The sequence below is a fragment of the Syngnathus leptorhynchus genome, chromosome 20 (genome assembly GCF_054491065.1).
Source record: "Syngnathus leptorhynchus isolate UIUO chromosome 20, UIUO_Slep, whole genome shotgun sequence".
Lineage (NCBI taxonomy): Eukaryota > Metazoa > Chordata > Actinopteri > Syngnathiformes > Syngnathidae > Syngnathus > Syngnathus leptorhynchus.
The window spans coordinates 3,098,494-3,109,894 of NC_141214.1; the positions used below are offsets into that span (position 1 = coordinate 3,098,494).

The following is an 11,401-nucleotide window of genomic DNA, read 5'->3' on the forward strand; positions in this document are numbered from 1 at the left end:
AATATGTATAAAACGGGTATCTACCGCCGTCTGGTGGTCATAAGCGGAAGTACAAAAACATGTGCAAAGTGTAATAATAGTCTTGCATACAATTTGTTTATTGACCACCCTGGTAACACAAAACAAAGATACTTTTTTTTTTTCAATGCACATTGTGCTGCTCATTCACAAAGGAGCACCAGCTATCTGAGCTGCTTCGGTAAGGACCTCTTCAGCGTGCTGTTGGTATTTCAATGACAACTCCTTTGCCCTACTCACCTCCTTCATGTTCTTTTCCAGGTTCTCATTAAGTCTTCCTTGCTCCTGGTAAGTCTCTGCGACCTTCTTCACCTGTTCAGCAATTTTATCCTTGCTCCGGAGTAGCCAGCCAATCAGCTCTTGAAGGATGGGACCTTTAGATATGGCAGCCTTGCTGTTCTCAGAAGCACACTGCAGATCTTCTTGAGCTAATCGCAGAGTGGGAGGAATCAAGGCTCTGTCTGAATCCACAGGATCCACAGATAGAGAGAAGTCATAGCCCTTCATCTTTAGTGAGACCTTGAATTTGTCTCCTTGGAGACCAAGAATAAGAAGTTGAACCACAAAAAAGCCCTCATTGAAACCATAATTTGAACGCTCCTAAAGCTACTCACGGTTTTCTTCTCTGATCTTGCCCACGCATTCGGATATAGTTAGATGGTCATTGTGTGTGCGGCCACAATTCTTCTGTAGGTTTCTGATGTGTTGAACCATGGACTCATAACGTTCCTGCAGCTCATTGAAGGTCTCGGCCACATCGGAAAACCTCAAATCCGGTTCTGGCACGCATACCCGTCTCATGACCAGTCTGCCTGTGTGTTGTGCATCTTGCAGAGAATCGCAAAAGCACACATTCACCACACAGGATGTGGTCATCATAACATCTATTCTGAGTTAAGGATGACATACCCACGTTTAGTGGTCGTGTTAGTCGAGCAGATTCAGCTCCGTTTGATTCAGTCGGACAGGGCCGCAGAAGAGGCTGCCTCTGATAATGCAATCATGTAACTTCATAGTTGTCATTGAATTTCCGAAAGCCTAATTGGCACATAATACATTGTAGCAGTTAGTTCATATGCAGTTGTATCACATACCTCGTTGTCGGAGTTTTCTTTTGGGAAACAGCAAGCGCAGAGGCAACGGAGCATTTTCTGTAATTCGTGTGTCTCCCAAAGTTTTGTTTTCGTGTCAATGATTTCAGACAATAGAGTCCACATTCCACGTGACGTCAGCGTCACACGACTCCTGCAAAATGTTCCTTATCTTTTTTTTTTATTAGTGTAGTCAGGTGTGTACACATACCAGCATACCCTGGATTAAAGTAGAAATGCGTAAAACTGGCCAAAAAGTATGTTTTTGACATCACTATATAACTATTTTGTTTTTTGCTAATTCACGATAACAGACTTGACAGAAAATGACATTTTATTAGTTTTAATAATCTTTTAATTGCTTGTCTGTTGTTTAAAAATTTGTAAAAAAAACACATCTTTTTGTACACATTGCAAATTAAAATGACAACTTTAAAAAAATGCATAGGCATTGACTATATGAATTAAAATACATGCTCAATTTCATATAACATACATCATATTAAGATCTTAATAATACTGCAGTTTGAAGTGATTACAGTATAGCATTTTTTTTTTCGATCAAAAGGCACAAGCTGAAAATAACGGTGATGACTAATGAATACACAATTATTATAAAATTGCTTCTTAGCATTTTTGAAATTCCATGGAATGTGTCGCCGTTCATTTGGTCACATCTAATTTCCTAATATTGTCTTACTCATTCATTCCTAAAACTGCAAAGCGGTTGCTTATCCCCTCCACCCCTCTCCTCCCTCGTCCTCTTCCTCTCCTTTCTCCCACTCCTCCTCTTCCTCTTCTTCCCCGGTCGCCACCTCGCCCCCTGCCACCTCTCACTGAAGCGAGCTGAAGTTTAAAGCTGCAGTTCTTCACGGCGTGTAGCAGGATGGAGTAAACGTCGTACGAAAACTTGGGCAGCATCTGATCTACTGTTTGACCCTTTTTTAGAAGGTTGAGAACACTGTGCACCAGGCTACCACTGAATAAGCTTAAAGAAACACAGAGTAATAAATAATTTAAAAAAAACTTGACAGTTTGATATGTTTTGTGTATGACTCATAGTTCCTCTTACTGTGAGAAGTGGACTTCATTGAATGGTAGCAACAATAGCTGATTTAGACACTGCGCACTCCAGAGGCAGGCCTGCCATTGGCTGAAAACGTGAGCCGCCGCGATATCCATGCTTTGTCTCGAAGACGAACGAATTTGATCCAGCTGACGAATCAAGCGGCGCTCGGACGAATTATCTTTTGGGACTGCAATTGTGGACCACAAAACAGATATTCAGGCAGAGCTATTTCTTTGAGCTTTGAGTCATAAAAGTCAAATGATATTAGTCACAACTAACCGGGAATTTTATAGTTTGAAATTGGATTCTTTTCCATCAAAACCAGCTCTCCGTAAACCATCCCCAAAATCAAAGCCTGGAGGTGAAGCTGTGAAGGCTTTGGTGCAGCCTCCTGCAGCCAGAAGCTTGTGGCCGCAATGGGCAGATGCATGGAGGCGGGAACCTGAGCCAAAGCAGACGGATTCACCCGCAAGACTTCATAAATGGCATCACGACGCATCTTTCCAGAGACCTGAAAAAAAAAAAAGGCCATCAGCCCGATTACTCAATTCAAGTATTAATCTTTCATAGTTACCTCACAGATGGCATTGACATGAAAATGTGATTTAAGCCGCTGTGCTTCCACTTGGATTTTCTTCAGGTTGAGGTTAAGCCGATCAATCTCCTCCACACATACAGGGGAGCCGGAGACTTGCCGGGCGGTTGCAACGCCACCTCTCTGGATAAAACTGTCCTCCTGTACTTTCAATTGCTGGAAGCTGACAGGCTCCATTTGCTTGACTTCCAGCAGTAATATCCCATAAATAGCTTGGCGAATAGGTGTGGCGCAACGGTGGCTGCTGGGTTGCCTGCTGTTCTCCACCTGTGGGTTGAGGAGCACCCTGCGCATGACCAAAGCATCGATCACTAAGGCAGGCAAAAGTGCTCCTGTTGCAGCCGCTGACAAGCCCTTGGGTAATGTTTGATTGTGCCCTTCTGGAACCTTGAAATCAGTGAACCAACAATTAAAGGGGCTTTGAGGGGTCACATGGTACTCCTTCATAAGCGCCTTCAGTTGTGTACAGAGCTCACCACCGCTGTTAGCCCCCATAAGTCTCCTCACTTCCGCCAAGGCCTGCGCCGGACTTGGGAAAGAAGATAGCCACCGAAGCAGAACGTCAACACGAGAAGAGGAGGATTTTTGGTTCCGCCGGCTGCCAGCTGTTCTATCTATCAAATCGAGGAGTCTTTCGGCCTCTCTCGGAGTGGCGTAATCATTACCAGCCAGGACAGCAAAGAGAGGCAGTAACTCCGGATTCATTCCCCCATAAAAGCGGCAGAGACCTTGGGTGGTATAGCACCGAGCTGGGATGTAGCGGTGAGATGCTTTACCATTAAGGTTGGTCCAGTTGAAAAACTGCCATGGCATGTATCCACCTATAATGAGACAAAAATACACAGAATATATATATTCACTGCAATGAAGTCGTATTTGACCCTCTGTAATTCTTTACTACCTGTTTGGGTAAAATTCTTTTACCTGGCAGGTCAAAAATAAAAAAATCACTGTCATTGCTCAGAACTGGACACTTCCATTGGTGAGCCAAACAGGCAATGTCCCAGTCCGCCTCCGCAAGACTTTGGACCAAGGGGACCTTATTCTGATTTAGGACCTCAACGAAGACCTGCTTTGTTAGGATCGGGAGGACCGAGCCATTGCGGCCATAAGAGAGATTCTCCGCTTCTTTTATTTTGGACAGCAGACGTTGCTGCAGAGTGTGATATTTCTTGTTGCTGGGGTCAATCCCTGAAAAGAGTTGGAAGAAACGGTAAGTACATAATAACAGGAATAGTTAAAGAGATTATAGTCTGATTTTAGAGAATTGAATTACCTCCATCCAGAACCACATATGGCTCAATATTACAGGCCCGCAGGGCAGAGACGAACTCAAGGACTAAGGATGCAAAGGCATCATAATCTCCTCCATGCTGGCGGTCCAAACCGTGTTTCAAGTAGAGATTGAAATACAAACTGCTGCCGTCGATGACCAGGCGGCTGCCCCTGAATTTCACATCAAAAAGGAAATGTCGGTTTCCTTCCACAAAGGTAGTAAGACCATGAACGCCCATGGGATCTCAGGTTCTGTAAAGACAAGGATTGAAAGTATTATATTAGTATAAGATTTTTAGAGGTGATCACATCAAAACAATCCTTATAAAAACTTTTGATGGACTGTCATTTTGCTGTGGACAAGTCTATTTTAATCAGTACAGTATCAAGTGTGCACATTTTGGTCTCATTTTTGCATTCGTTTGCACAAAGCACATCACAACAGTAATCGATTTAAATTGCAAATAGACTTTGTAGAAGCCTTGTATTTCCAACTGTGCAAAGTAATTACAAATTTTCTCCTTTGTATCTCTACACGCAGATTTTTTAAAACCTTTTTCCGCCCGAGTAATATTCCATACCTTTGCCTCCGTGAGGTGAATCTGCACAAAACTCAGGTCTTCCTTGAAAAGAATGTTAATTACAGAGATGCTCATTTAGTCGACTTTAAAGCTTGATTTGTTTTCCACCCTGCGTTGTATTTCCTTGTTTGTTTTGAAGCCTCTCCCTTTTCTTCTATTTTCTTTTTCCATGTTTTGATTGGTGATGTTCATTATCGCCCTCTAACGGGCAAACAGCAGAATGTCTCGATCTATCATCTCGCGGAACAACGCGAGATCCTCTGACGTTAGCATGCTCGCTAGCCAGTTTTGTTCTGTCGTTTCATATTAATCAGTGGTTATTTTCGCAATGTCCGGTGCAACAAACATTGAATTTCCAGGAACAAGTCAGACGAGCTCCGGATTCACAGCACATCGGAAAAAAGACAGCAGTCCGTCAGCTTGGTTCTGGGAGAGTCCTGACACTTTGGCTCAGCTGGAGCTAGTGCGCCAGTGGCTCGGGAAGTACTACAAAAAGGTAGCTAGCTCGAAGCTAACAGGCTAGTCACCGCCTTCCTTCCTGCTAATTGTAAACAAAACAGCCCACTGGGGTTAAAGTATGCATCGACAATTTCGTAATCTGAATAACATGCAGATCTGCACTGAAATCAAATTTCGCATCACTCCAATAAGGAATGATTTTAATAGCTGGGGTGAAGGATATTGTAGAAAATGCAGCACTGCGATTGTCAAACAGTATGCCCTCCCCTAATTCATCAAATGTGTTTTGCGTAGTCTTTGTTAGTGGATGCTCCATCATGTCAGGCACTGGCTGCTGTGACGTTGCAGCTCCTCCAGTTTCAAGAGGATGCATTTGGCAGACGAGTTTCAAATCCGCCCCGCAACAAACTACCCGTAAGGCTCTAAACTTTCCTTTGCTGCATTGATGCAAAACACCCACCTGATCATTAAATGTATTTCTAGACACAGTGTTTCATGGACTTTCGGCCAGGAGGCGGACTCTGTCACATCCTCGGTTCCGCTTACAAGTTCAAATCCGAGCAAGGCTGGTGGGTCGCAATCATACCCACAAACTTTCTTTTTTTATATGAAAATAAATTCACAGACCTTCATTCTCTTATTTCACAGGCGAAGGTTTGACTTGCAGAATCCATCAAGGAATGAAAGAAATATTGAAATGTTTGATATGATCGAAAGAACATTATTTCAGGTAATGACAGACTTAAGCATAATATCCTAAAAAAACTCAAATGTGATTTATTTATTTTTTTGGGGTGTGTGTGTGTCAACAGCAGAACTGTTTGTCACATCCGGTGGTTTATTTGGACCCTTCACTGGATCAAGAGCTGGCTAGCAGAATTAGTGGTGTTGTTACAAAGCACCAGGTAAAGTGATTTGGCGCTAAAAGGTTGTCATCTGTCATGATCTCATTTATGCTGGTTTTGATTTTTTATCCTTGCAGGGCACACTTAGTGTAGACAGAAACCTGGCCAGTCACCACATATATCCATTGCCCTCTGCCACAGAGGAAGGTGGGTCAAACGTATTCAATAAATGCCAGATTGAATTTTATTTCATTGGAATATTTGCATTCCAGATGAGTGGATGCGGCCTGTCATGCGAAAACAAAGCCACATCCTGGTGCATTGGGGCATGCACCCCGACAGGTATTAATTAGAGCATGCGTCCGATTCTCAAACAAAAACATTCATTGTTATCCCCCCCCCCCCCCCCCCCCCTCATCTTTCTAGTTATGACAGCTGGTTGCCCTCGAGTGATGTCATCGGAGATGTTGAGGAGCCTCCTCATCCAGAGAAACCGTGGAGGGTGAGCGTTTTTTTTTTTTTTCCCCCCCTAAATTTATTAGTGGGTGTGTGCAGTTATGATGTCGTTCCACTTCTATAAAACGGCCCAATAGGTCCACGCCGGTTATGTTCTGGACACTGATGTTTTCAACGAGTGGATGAACGAGGAAGACTATTGTGTGAACGAAAGGAACATGCCTCTTGTTCTCCGACCGCGTATACGCCTTCGAGAAGACCAGGTATGTTTTTGGTCGCGCGCCCGTGAAATAAAACGACTCGACGGACGATATCGAAACGTGTCTTTTCAATTCTCAGCCGCAGGACATGAAGTCCACTCCCTTCAAAAAGAGAAGACGCTCTCCATCTCCGCTCTCCACTGACGCTAGGAAGAAAGGAAAGAAGGGGTGCGTTCCCAAAATTCGAATTTAATCATGTATGGTGTTGTTGTGCTCCAGTTCCATGATTAACTTGCGACTATTGACATGAAGGAGGCGACGTGGACAGCAGGAGGAAGAGCCAGAGGAGGACTTGACCAAAGATATGGAGGACCCCACTCTTGTTCCAAACATGGAGGAGATCGTTTTACCCAAAATTGGTAAAATACATTGCGTAAGATGTGTGCAGTCATCAATTTTGCATGCAATGCGATGATATCGTTATTGTGTCCTTTTGCAGTCAACTTTAAAAAGGACAGTGAGAACACGCCTGTCAAAGGAGGCCTCATGGCTGACCTGGGTAAGAAATTGTTTTGATATTTACGGCGGATGTGATTGTTTTACTCTTATGACATTTTTGCATTTGCACCATCCTTTGTTTTTTTTCTTCCTCTCTTAGATGACCAGGAAGATGATTTTACAGGAAGGGTAATTATGATTGTAGATTCAAATACATATTCTACACATTGTTTTTCTGTGTAAGCGCAAACAAAATGTGGATTCTAATCCAGGACGACGAGGAGGGAAGAGTGGAAATTCCCCGCCTATTAGAGGGAGAAGACAACGTCACTGAACAAACCCATCACATCATAATACCAAGTTACACGTCTTGGTTTAATAACAACAGGTGACCAAATGCGCCAAATCACACTTCCATCGTTTCCATTTTACTGTACTTGACGCCGAATCGCTTTTTTCTCAGCATCCACGCAATAGAGAAACGCGCCCTGCCTGAATTCTTCAACGGAAAGAACAAGTCAAAATCACCCGAAGTGTGAGTGACGATGCAACCCGAACAAACTGTCAAATTTCTTTTTTTTTTTTTTAAATATTAAGAGTGTTATCTGTATACGTTGCAGCTTCTTGGCTTACCGTAATTTCATGATCGACACGTACCGGCTCAACCCCCAGGAATACCTCAGCTCGACGTCCTGCCGGCGCAATCTCACCGGCGACGTTTGTTCTATCTTGAGGTAAACGCTTTGCGTACAGTTATGCGTGCGCCATCTTCCAAAAGTCATTGCGTGGCCATTGTTGTGTTCAGGCTCCACGCGTTCCTCGAGCAATGGGGTCTGATTAACTACCAGGTGGATGCAGAGAGTAGACCTCTCCCCATGGGACCCCCGCCCACTCCTCATTTTAACGTACTGGCAGACACACCTACCGGCCTGGCCCCCTTACAACACAAACCACTGCAGGTATAGGCAAAATTCACAGCAGAGCGGACATCACCCTCCTCAGAATTAATTGTCAAAACTCATGACTGCAGGTGACAGCATCGCAGCACATGTTGTGCTTCCCGGAAAAGAGCAGAGAGAAGCCTTCCGATTGCCAGAATTTCGGATTACGCATGGACGTTTACACCAAGAAGCACCCAAAGGTCTCAGCGGAAAAACAATCATAAACCTTTGTTTTGTGTTTTTGCATTGTATTTTATTAGGATGTCTTTTCTCTAGCTGACTTTTTTTTTTCCCGCATTTGTCTTAGACAAAAGGCGCTTGTGCTGGACGAGAATGGACGGAGCAAGAGACTCTTTTGTTGTTGGAGGTAAGACGAGTCAATTTGTAGGATTCATCATTGTGGTTGAATTTGTTTGTTCGGGCTTTGCCAGGCCTTGGAGGTCTATCGGGACGACTGGAATAAAGTATCGGAGCACGTGGGCTCCAGAACGCAGGACGACTGCATCCTCCACTTCCTCCGTCTCCCCATCGAGGATCCGTATCTGGAAGATTCGTCCGCTTCCCTTGGACCGCTGGCGTACCAGCCCGTGCCCTTCAGCCAATCGGAGAACCCCGTGATGAGCACCGTGGCCTTCCTGGCCTCGGTGGTGGATCCGCGGGTCGCCTCGGCCGCTGCTAAAGCTGCACTGGGTGAGGGCGTGAGCCCAACCTCATTTGTGTGGTTTTAACTAGAAACTAAAAATTTCATTTGTGTACAGAGGAATTCTCACAAGTCCAAGAAGAGTCTTTGAATGGAATGAAATTAACCGGTGAGACTCGAGTCCCATACGTGTGTTGAAACAATTGATGTCTACGTTACAACTGTTCTTTTCACCTTGCAGACTCAATGGATGCTTCACAAGTGCAGCTGAGCACCGTTTCCCATCAAGTAGATGACCAGCACACAAATGATTTCCTTTTTTTTTTGGAATTCTTCTTCCTGATGTTGACTGATGTTGGTTCGTCCTATCACAGGTTGCTGTCAATGCCGATGGGCTCCTGGTGGAATCCGTAGTGCCCAAAATGGAAGGAGTCAAAAGAGAGAATGCAGAGGAAAGCGATGGAATTCATATCGGTATAATAGCTGGGATTTAACCAGGTTCCATACAAGATACATACGTCGTATATGTCATTGTCACGATTTTACAGGTAATGAAGATGACGGCATGCAGCGTCAGGAGGGAGAAGGGGATGAGGGGGGAGCAGTGATGGAGCTGGATCTAGTAGAGAGCACTGTTACCACGGCAGCAGCGGCCGCTTTGGCCTCCGCTGCCACAAAGGCCAAGGTGAAGAAGGCCCACCCTCGGATTTTTCAAAGTAAACATTGGCGTCGACAAAACTGTGTCCAATTTTGCACTTGACAGCACTTGGCAGCGGTCGAGGAGAGAAAGATCAAATCTCTGGTGGCTTTGTTGGTGGAGACCCAAATGAAGAAGCTGGAGATCAAACTGAGGCACTTTGAAGAACTGGAGACCATCATGGACCGGGAGAAAGAGGCTGTGAGCCAATTTAGACATTTTTCCATCTCGTATGTATTTTGGGATTTGTGCTCATCGGATGTTTGTTGCCTTGTTTTGCAGTTGGAGCAGCAGCGGCAACAGCTTCTTACAGAGAGGCAGACCTTCCATACCGAGCAGCTCAAACAGGCGGAGATCAAGCTTCACCAGCAGAGGGAGCAGCAGGGCCAGTCGGGATTCACTTTGCAGCATTCGGGTCAGGAGGCCACGGTTTGAATGATTTGGGATTTTTCAGTCTAGTTCGTTTCGAACACAGACTCTATTTCGGTTCCCTCAGGTCAGCCCGTGGCCAATCGGATCACTCCCAGTGGAGGACAAATGCAGGCGATGACCCCTCGACACCCCGGAGCACCTAATGGCATGTGTGAGCATTCGTTACTCGCTGGTTCAAAAGGTCGTCGTCACCTCCACCACGCTCTAAGCGATTTTGTTGTTGTTGTTGTTACAGATCCGTCCTCGCAGACCGATGGCATGACCGCAGCTCAGCCCGGCCTTCCGGCGTCGAGTCACAGCTGAACGAACCGGCGCTTCAAACTCAACACAAATAAAGTGCGCTTGATTTAAAAAACAAACAAAAAAAAAAAAAACAATGTTGATGATCAAAACCTTCTCGCTAGTTCCATTTGTAGACTGGATGCTGTGTGCATGCATGTGTGCGTGTTTGGCGAGTGGCTCATTCAGTCGAGTTCAAAGCATTAAAAAAGTCTGTGAAATATTTGTGTCCGTGAGTTGAGGAATCTTCAGATTTATCTTGACTCATTAAAGTTGTTTTTATAAGTTATCATCTTGTCTTTGTGTCTAATGTATAGAAAAATGCAGAGATCACATAAGATGTGCTTATTTATGTGTATGAACACACTTTTTTTTTTTTTTTTTTCGAGTGCAAATCTTGTGTGTGCATGTGTGTGTCGCAGAAGCAATTTCGTTCTGCTCTGTTTGGCAGAGCATCACTGAGTATTTTTTTTCTCTTTCACTCTGCAGCTTTGCTTGCCCATATCTGCATGTCATCTCTCCCTTTTTTGCCAGGTTCTCATCATGGAGCAGTTACCCACTCACTCCATTGTTGAGAGTCAGCATTTGAAGTTTTGCTTTGTGTGTTTGATCACAATGGATGGGGAAAAGTGGGACACTCCACTCTGAGGGATTGGAATCAATTGCCTCCCAATTAGGGAAATGGATTGCAATTTGTTCATTTGGAAGAGAGGAGAAACATTTGATTTACATCCATAGCTTCCATGAGAAGCCTGCTTCTATTATTATTATTATTATTATTATTATTATTATTATTATTATTAAGTGAAACAAATTTGAACATGTTCCCCCCTCCCAAAGCAAGTTACCAACTCTAACAGCAGCCCTACTAGACTAAGGCAACCCATTTGAATAGGTACCCCTTCGTTTTGGTTTTGACACCTTCGATTTAAAGCAAAAATCGTCATTCCTATTACGCGGGCGCCATCTAGCGGTAGAGGTGAAAAAAGTCATTTTTTAACTTCAATAATTTCGAACGGTTTGTTTTTCAACATTCGTTTATGGCTCGATTTAATTTCTATTAACTTTAATTTGCAATACATAAATATTTAATCATTATTTAAGTTCAGTTTATAGAAGTTTAATCATTTATTTAAGTGCCGTAATATTAAAATTGTGAATCGTTAAGCTGACTTTACTTTGTCAACTGCAACAATGCAATTATAATAGTGGCATTTCTAATTATTTTAGTGGCGAAAGATGATTTAAAATACAGTAAGAGCATCGACCTTTTACAGAAATTCGCCTCTCAAGGTACCAGTGTGAAAATAATTTTTAAAAATTAC

The 11,401-nt window shown here is 43.8% G+C and overlaps 3 protein-coding genes across 4 annotated transcripts; 1 reads left to right on the top strand and 2 right to left on the bottom strand.

The window, feature by feature from the left end:
* Positions 1 to 111: 111 nt before the first annotated feature.
* Positions 112 to 1,321, bottom strand: LOC147040873 (uncharacterized). Of its 2 annotated transcripts, none has more exons than XM_085900972.1 (4): positions 1,113 to 1,321; positions 928 to 1,006; positions 633 to 845; positions 112 to 446 (listed from the first exon to the last, which is right to left on the bottom strand). In XM_085900972.1, the coding sequence occupies exons 1-4, from the start codon at positions 1,233 to 1,235 to the stop codon at positions 166 to 168; spliced, it is 696 nt and encodes a 231-aa protein (XP_085757098.1). In that variant the 5' UTR covers positions 1,236 to 1,321; the 3' UTR covers positions 112 to 165. The 2 variants fall into 2 exon arrangements, with proteins under 2 accessions (XP_085757098.1, XP_085757097.1); XM_085900971.1 differs by having other exon boundaries at positions 112 to 551.
* Positions 1,322 to 1,480: 159 nt separating this feature from the next.
* aste1b (asteroid structure-specific endonuclease 1b) lies at positions 1,481 to 5,132 on the bottom strand. Its single transcript, XM_085900970.1, has 7 exons — positions 4,630 to 5,132; positions 4,050 to 4,300; positions 3,698 to 3,964; positions 2,753 to 3,594; positions 2,458 to 2,689; positions 2,182 to 2,365; positions 1,481 to 2,097 (listed from the first exon to the last, which is right to left on the bottom strand). Exons 2-7 carry the CDS (start codon positions 4,285 to 4,287, stop codon positions 1,806 to 1,808), a joined length of 2,055 nt encoding a protein of 684 aa, XP_085757096.1. The 5' UTR covers positions 4,288 to 4,300; positions 4,630 to 5,132; the 3' UTR covers positions 1,481 to 1,805.
* Positions 4,832 to 10,152, top strand: smarcc1b (SWI/SNF related BAF chromatin remodeling complex subunit C1b). Its single transcript, XM_085900969.1, has 28 exons — positions 4,832 to 5,125; positions 5,383 to 5,502; positions 5,572 to 5,657; positions 5,737 to 5,818; positions 5,901 to 5,993; positions 6,071 to 6,140; positions 6,206 to 6,275; positions 6,360 to 6,435; positions 6,527 to 6,652; positions 6,729 to 6,817; positions 6,902 to 7,008; positions 7,089 to 7,148; positions 7,248 to 7,276; positions 7,360 to 7,475; positions 7,551 to 7,622; positions 7,708 to 7,821; positions 7,893 to 8,046; positions 8,118 to 8,228; positions 8,336 to 8,395; positions 8,460 to 8,718; positions 8,787 to 8,837; positions 8,910 to 8,956; positions 9,043 to 9,142; positions 9,217 to 9,353; positions 9,432 to 9,566; positions 9,648 to 9,780; positions 9,862 to 9,948; positions 10,033 to 10,152. The coding sequence occupies exons 1-28, from the start codon at positions 4,958 to 4,960 to the stop codon at positions 10,098 to 10,100; spliced, it is 2,820 nt and encodes a 939-aa protein (XP_085757095.1). The 5' UTR covers positions 4,832 to 4,957; the 3' UTR covers positions 10,101 to 10,152.
* Positions 10,153 to 11,401: the final 1,249 nt, after the last annotated feature.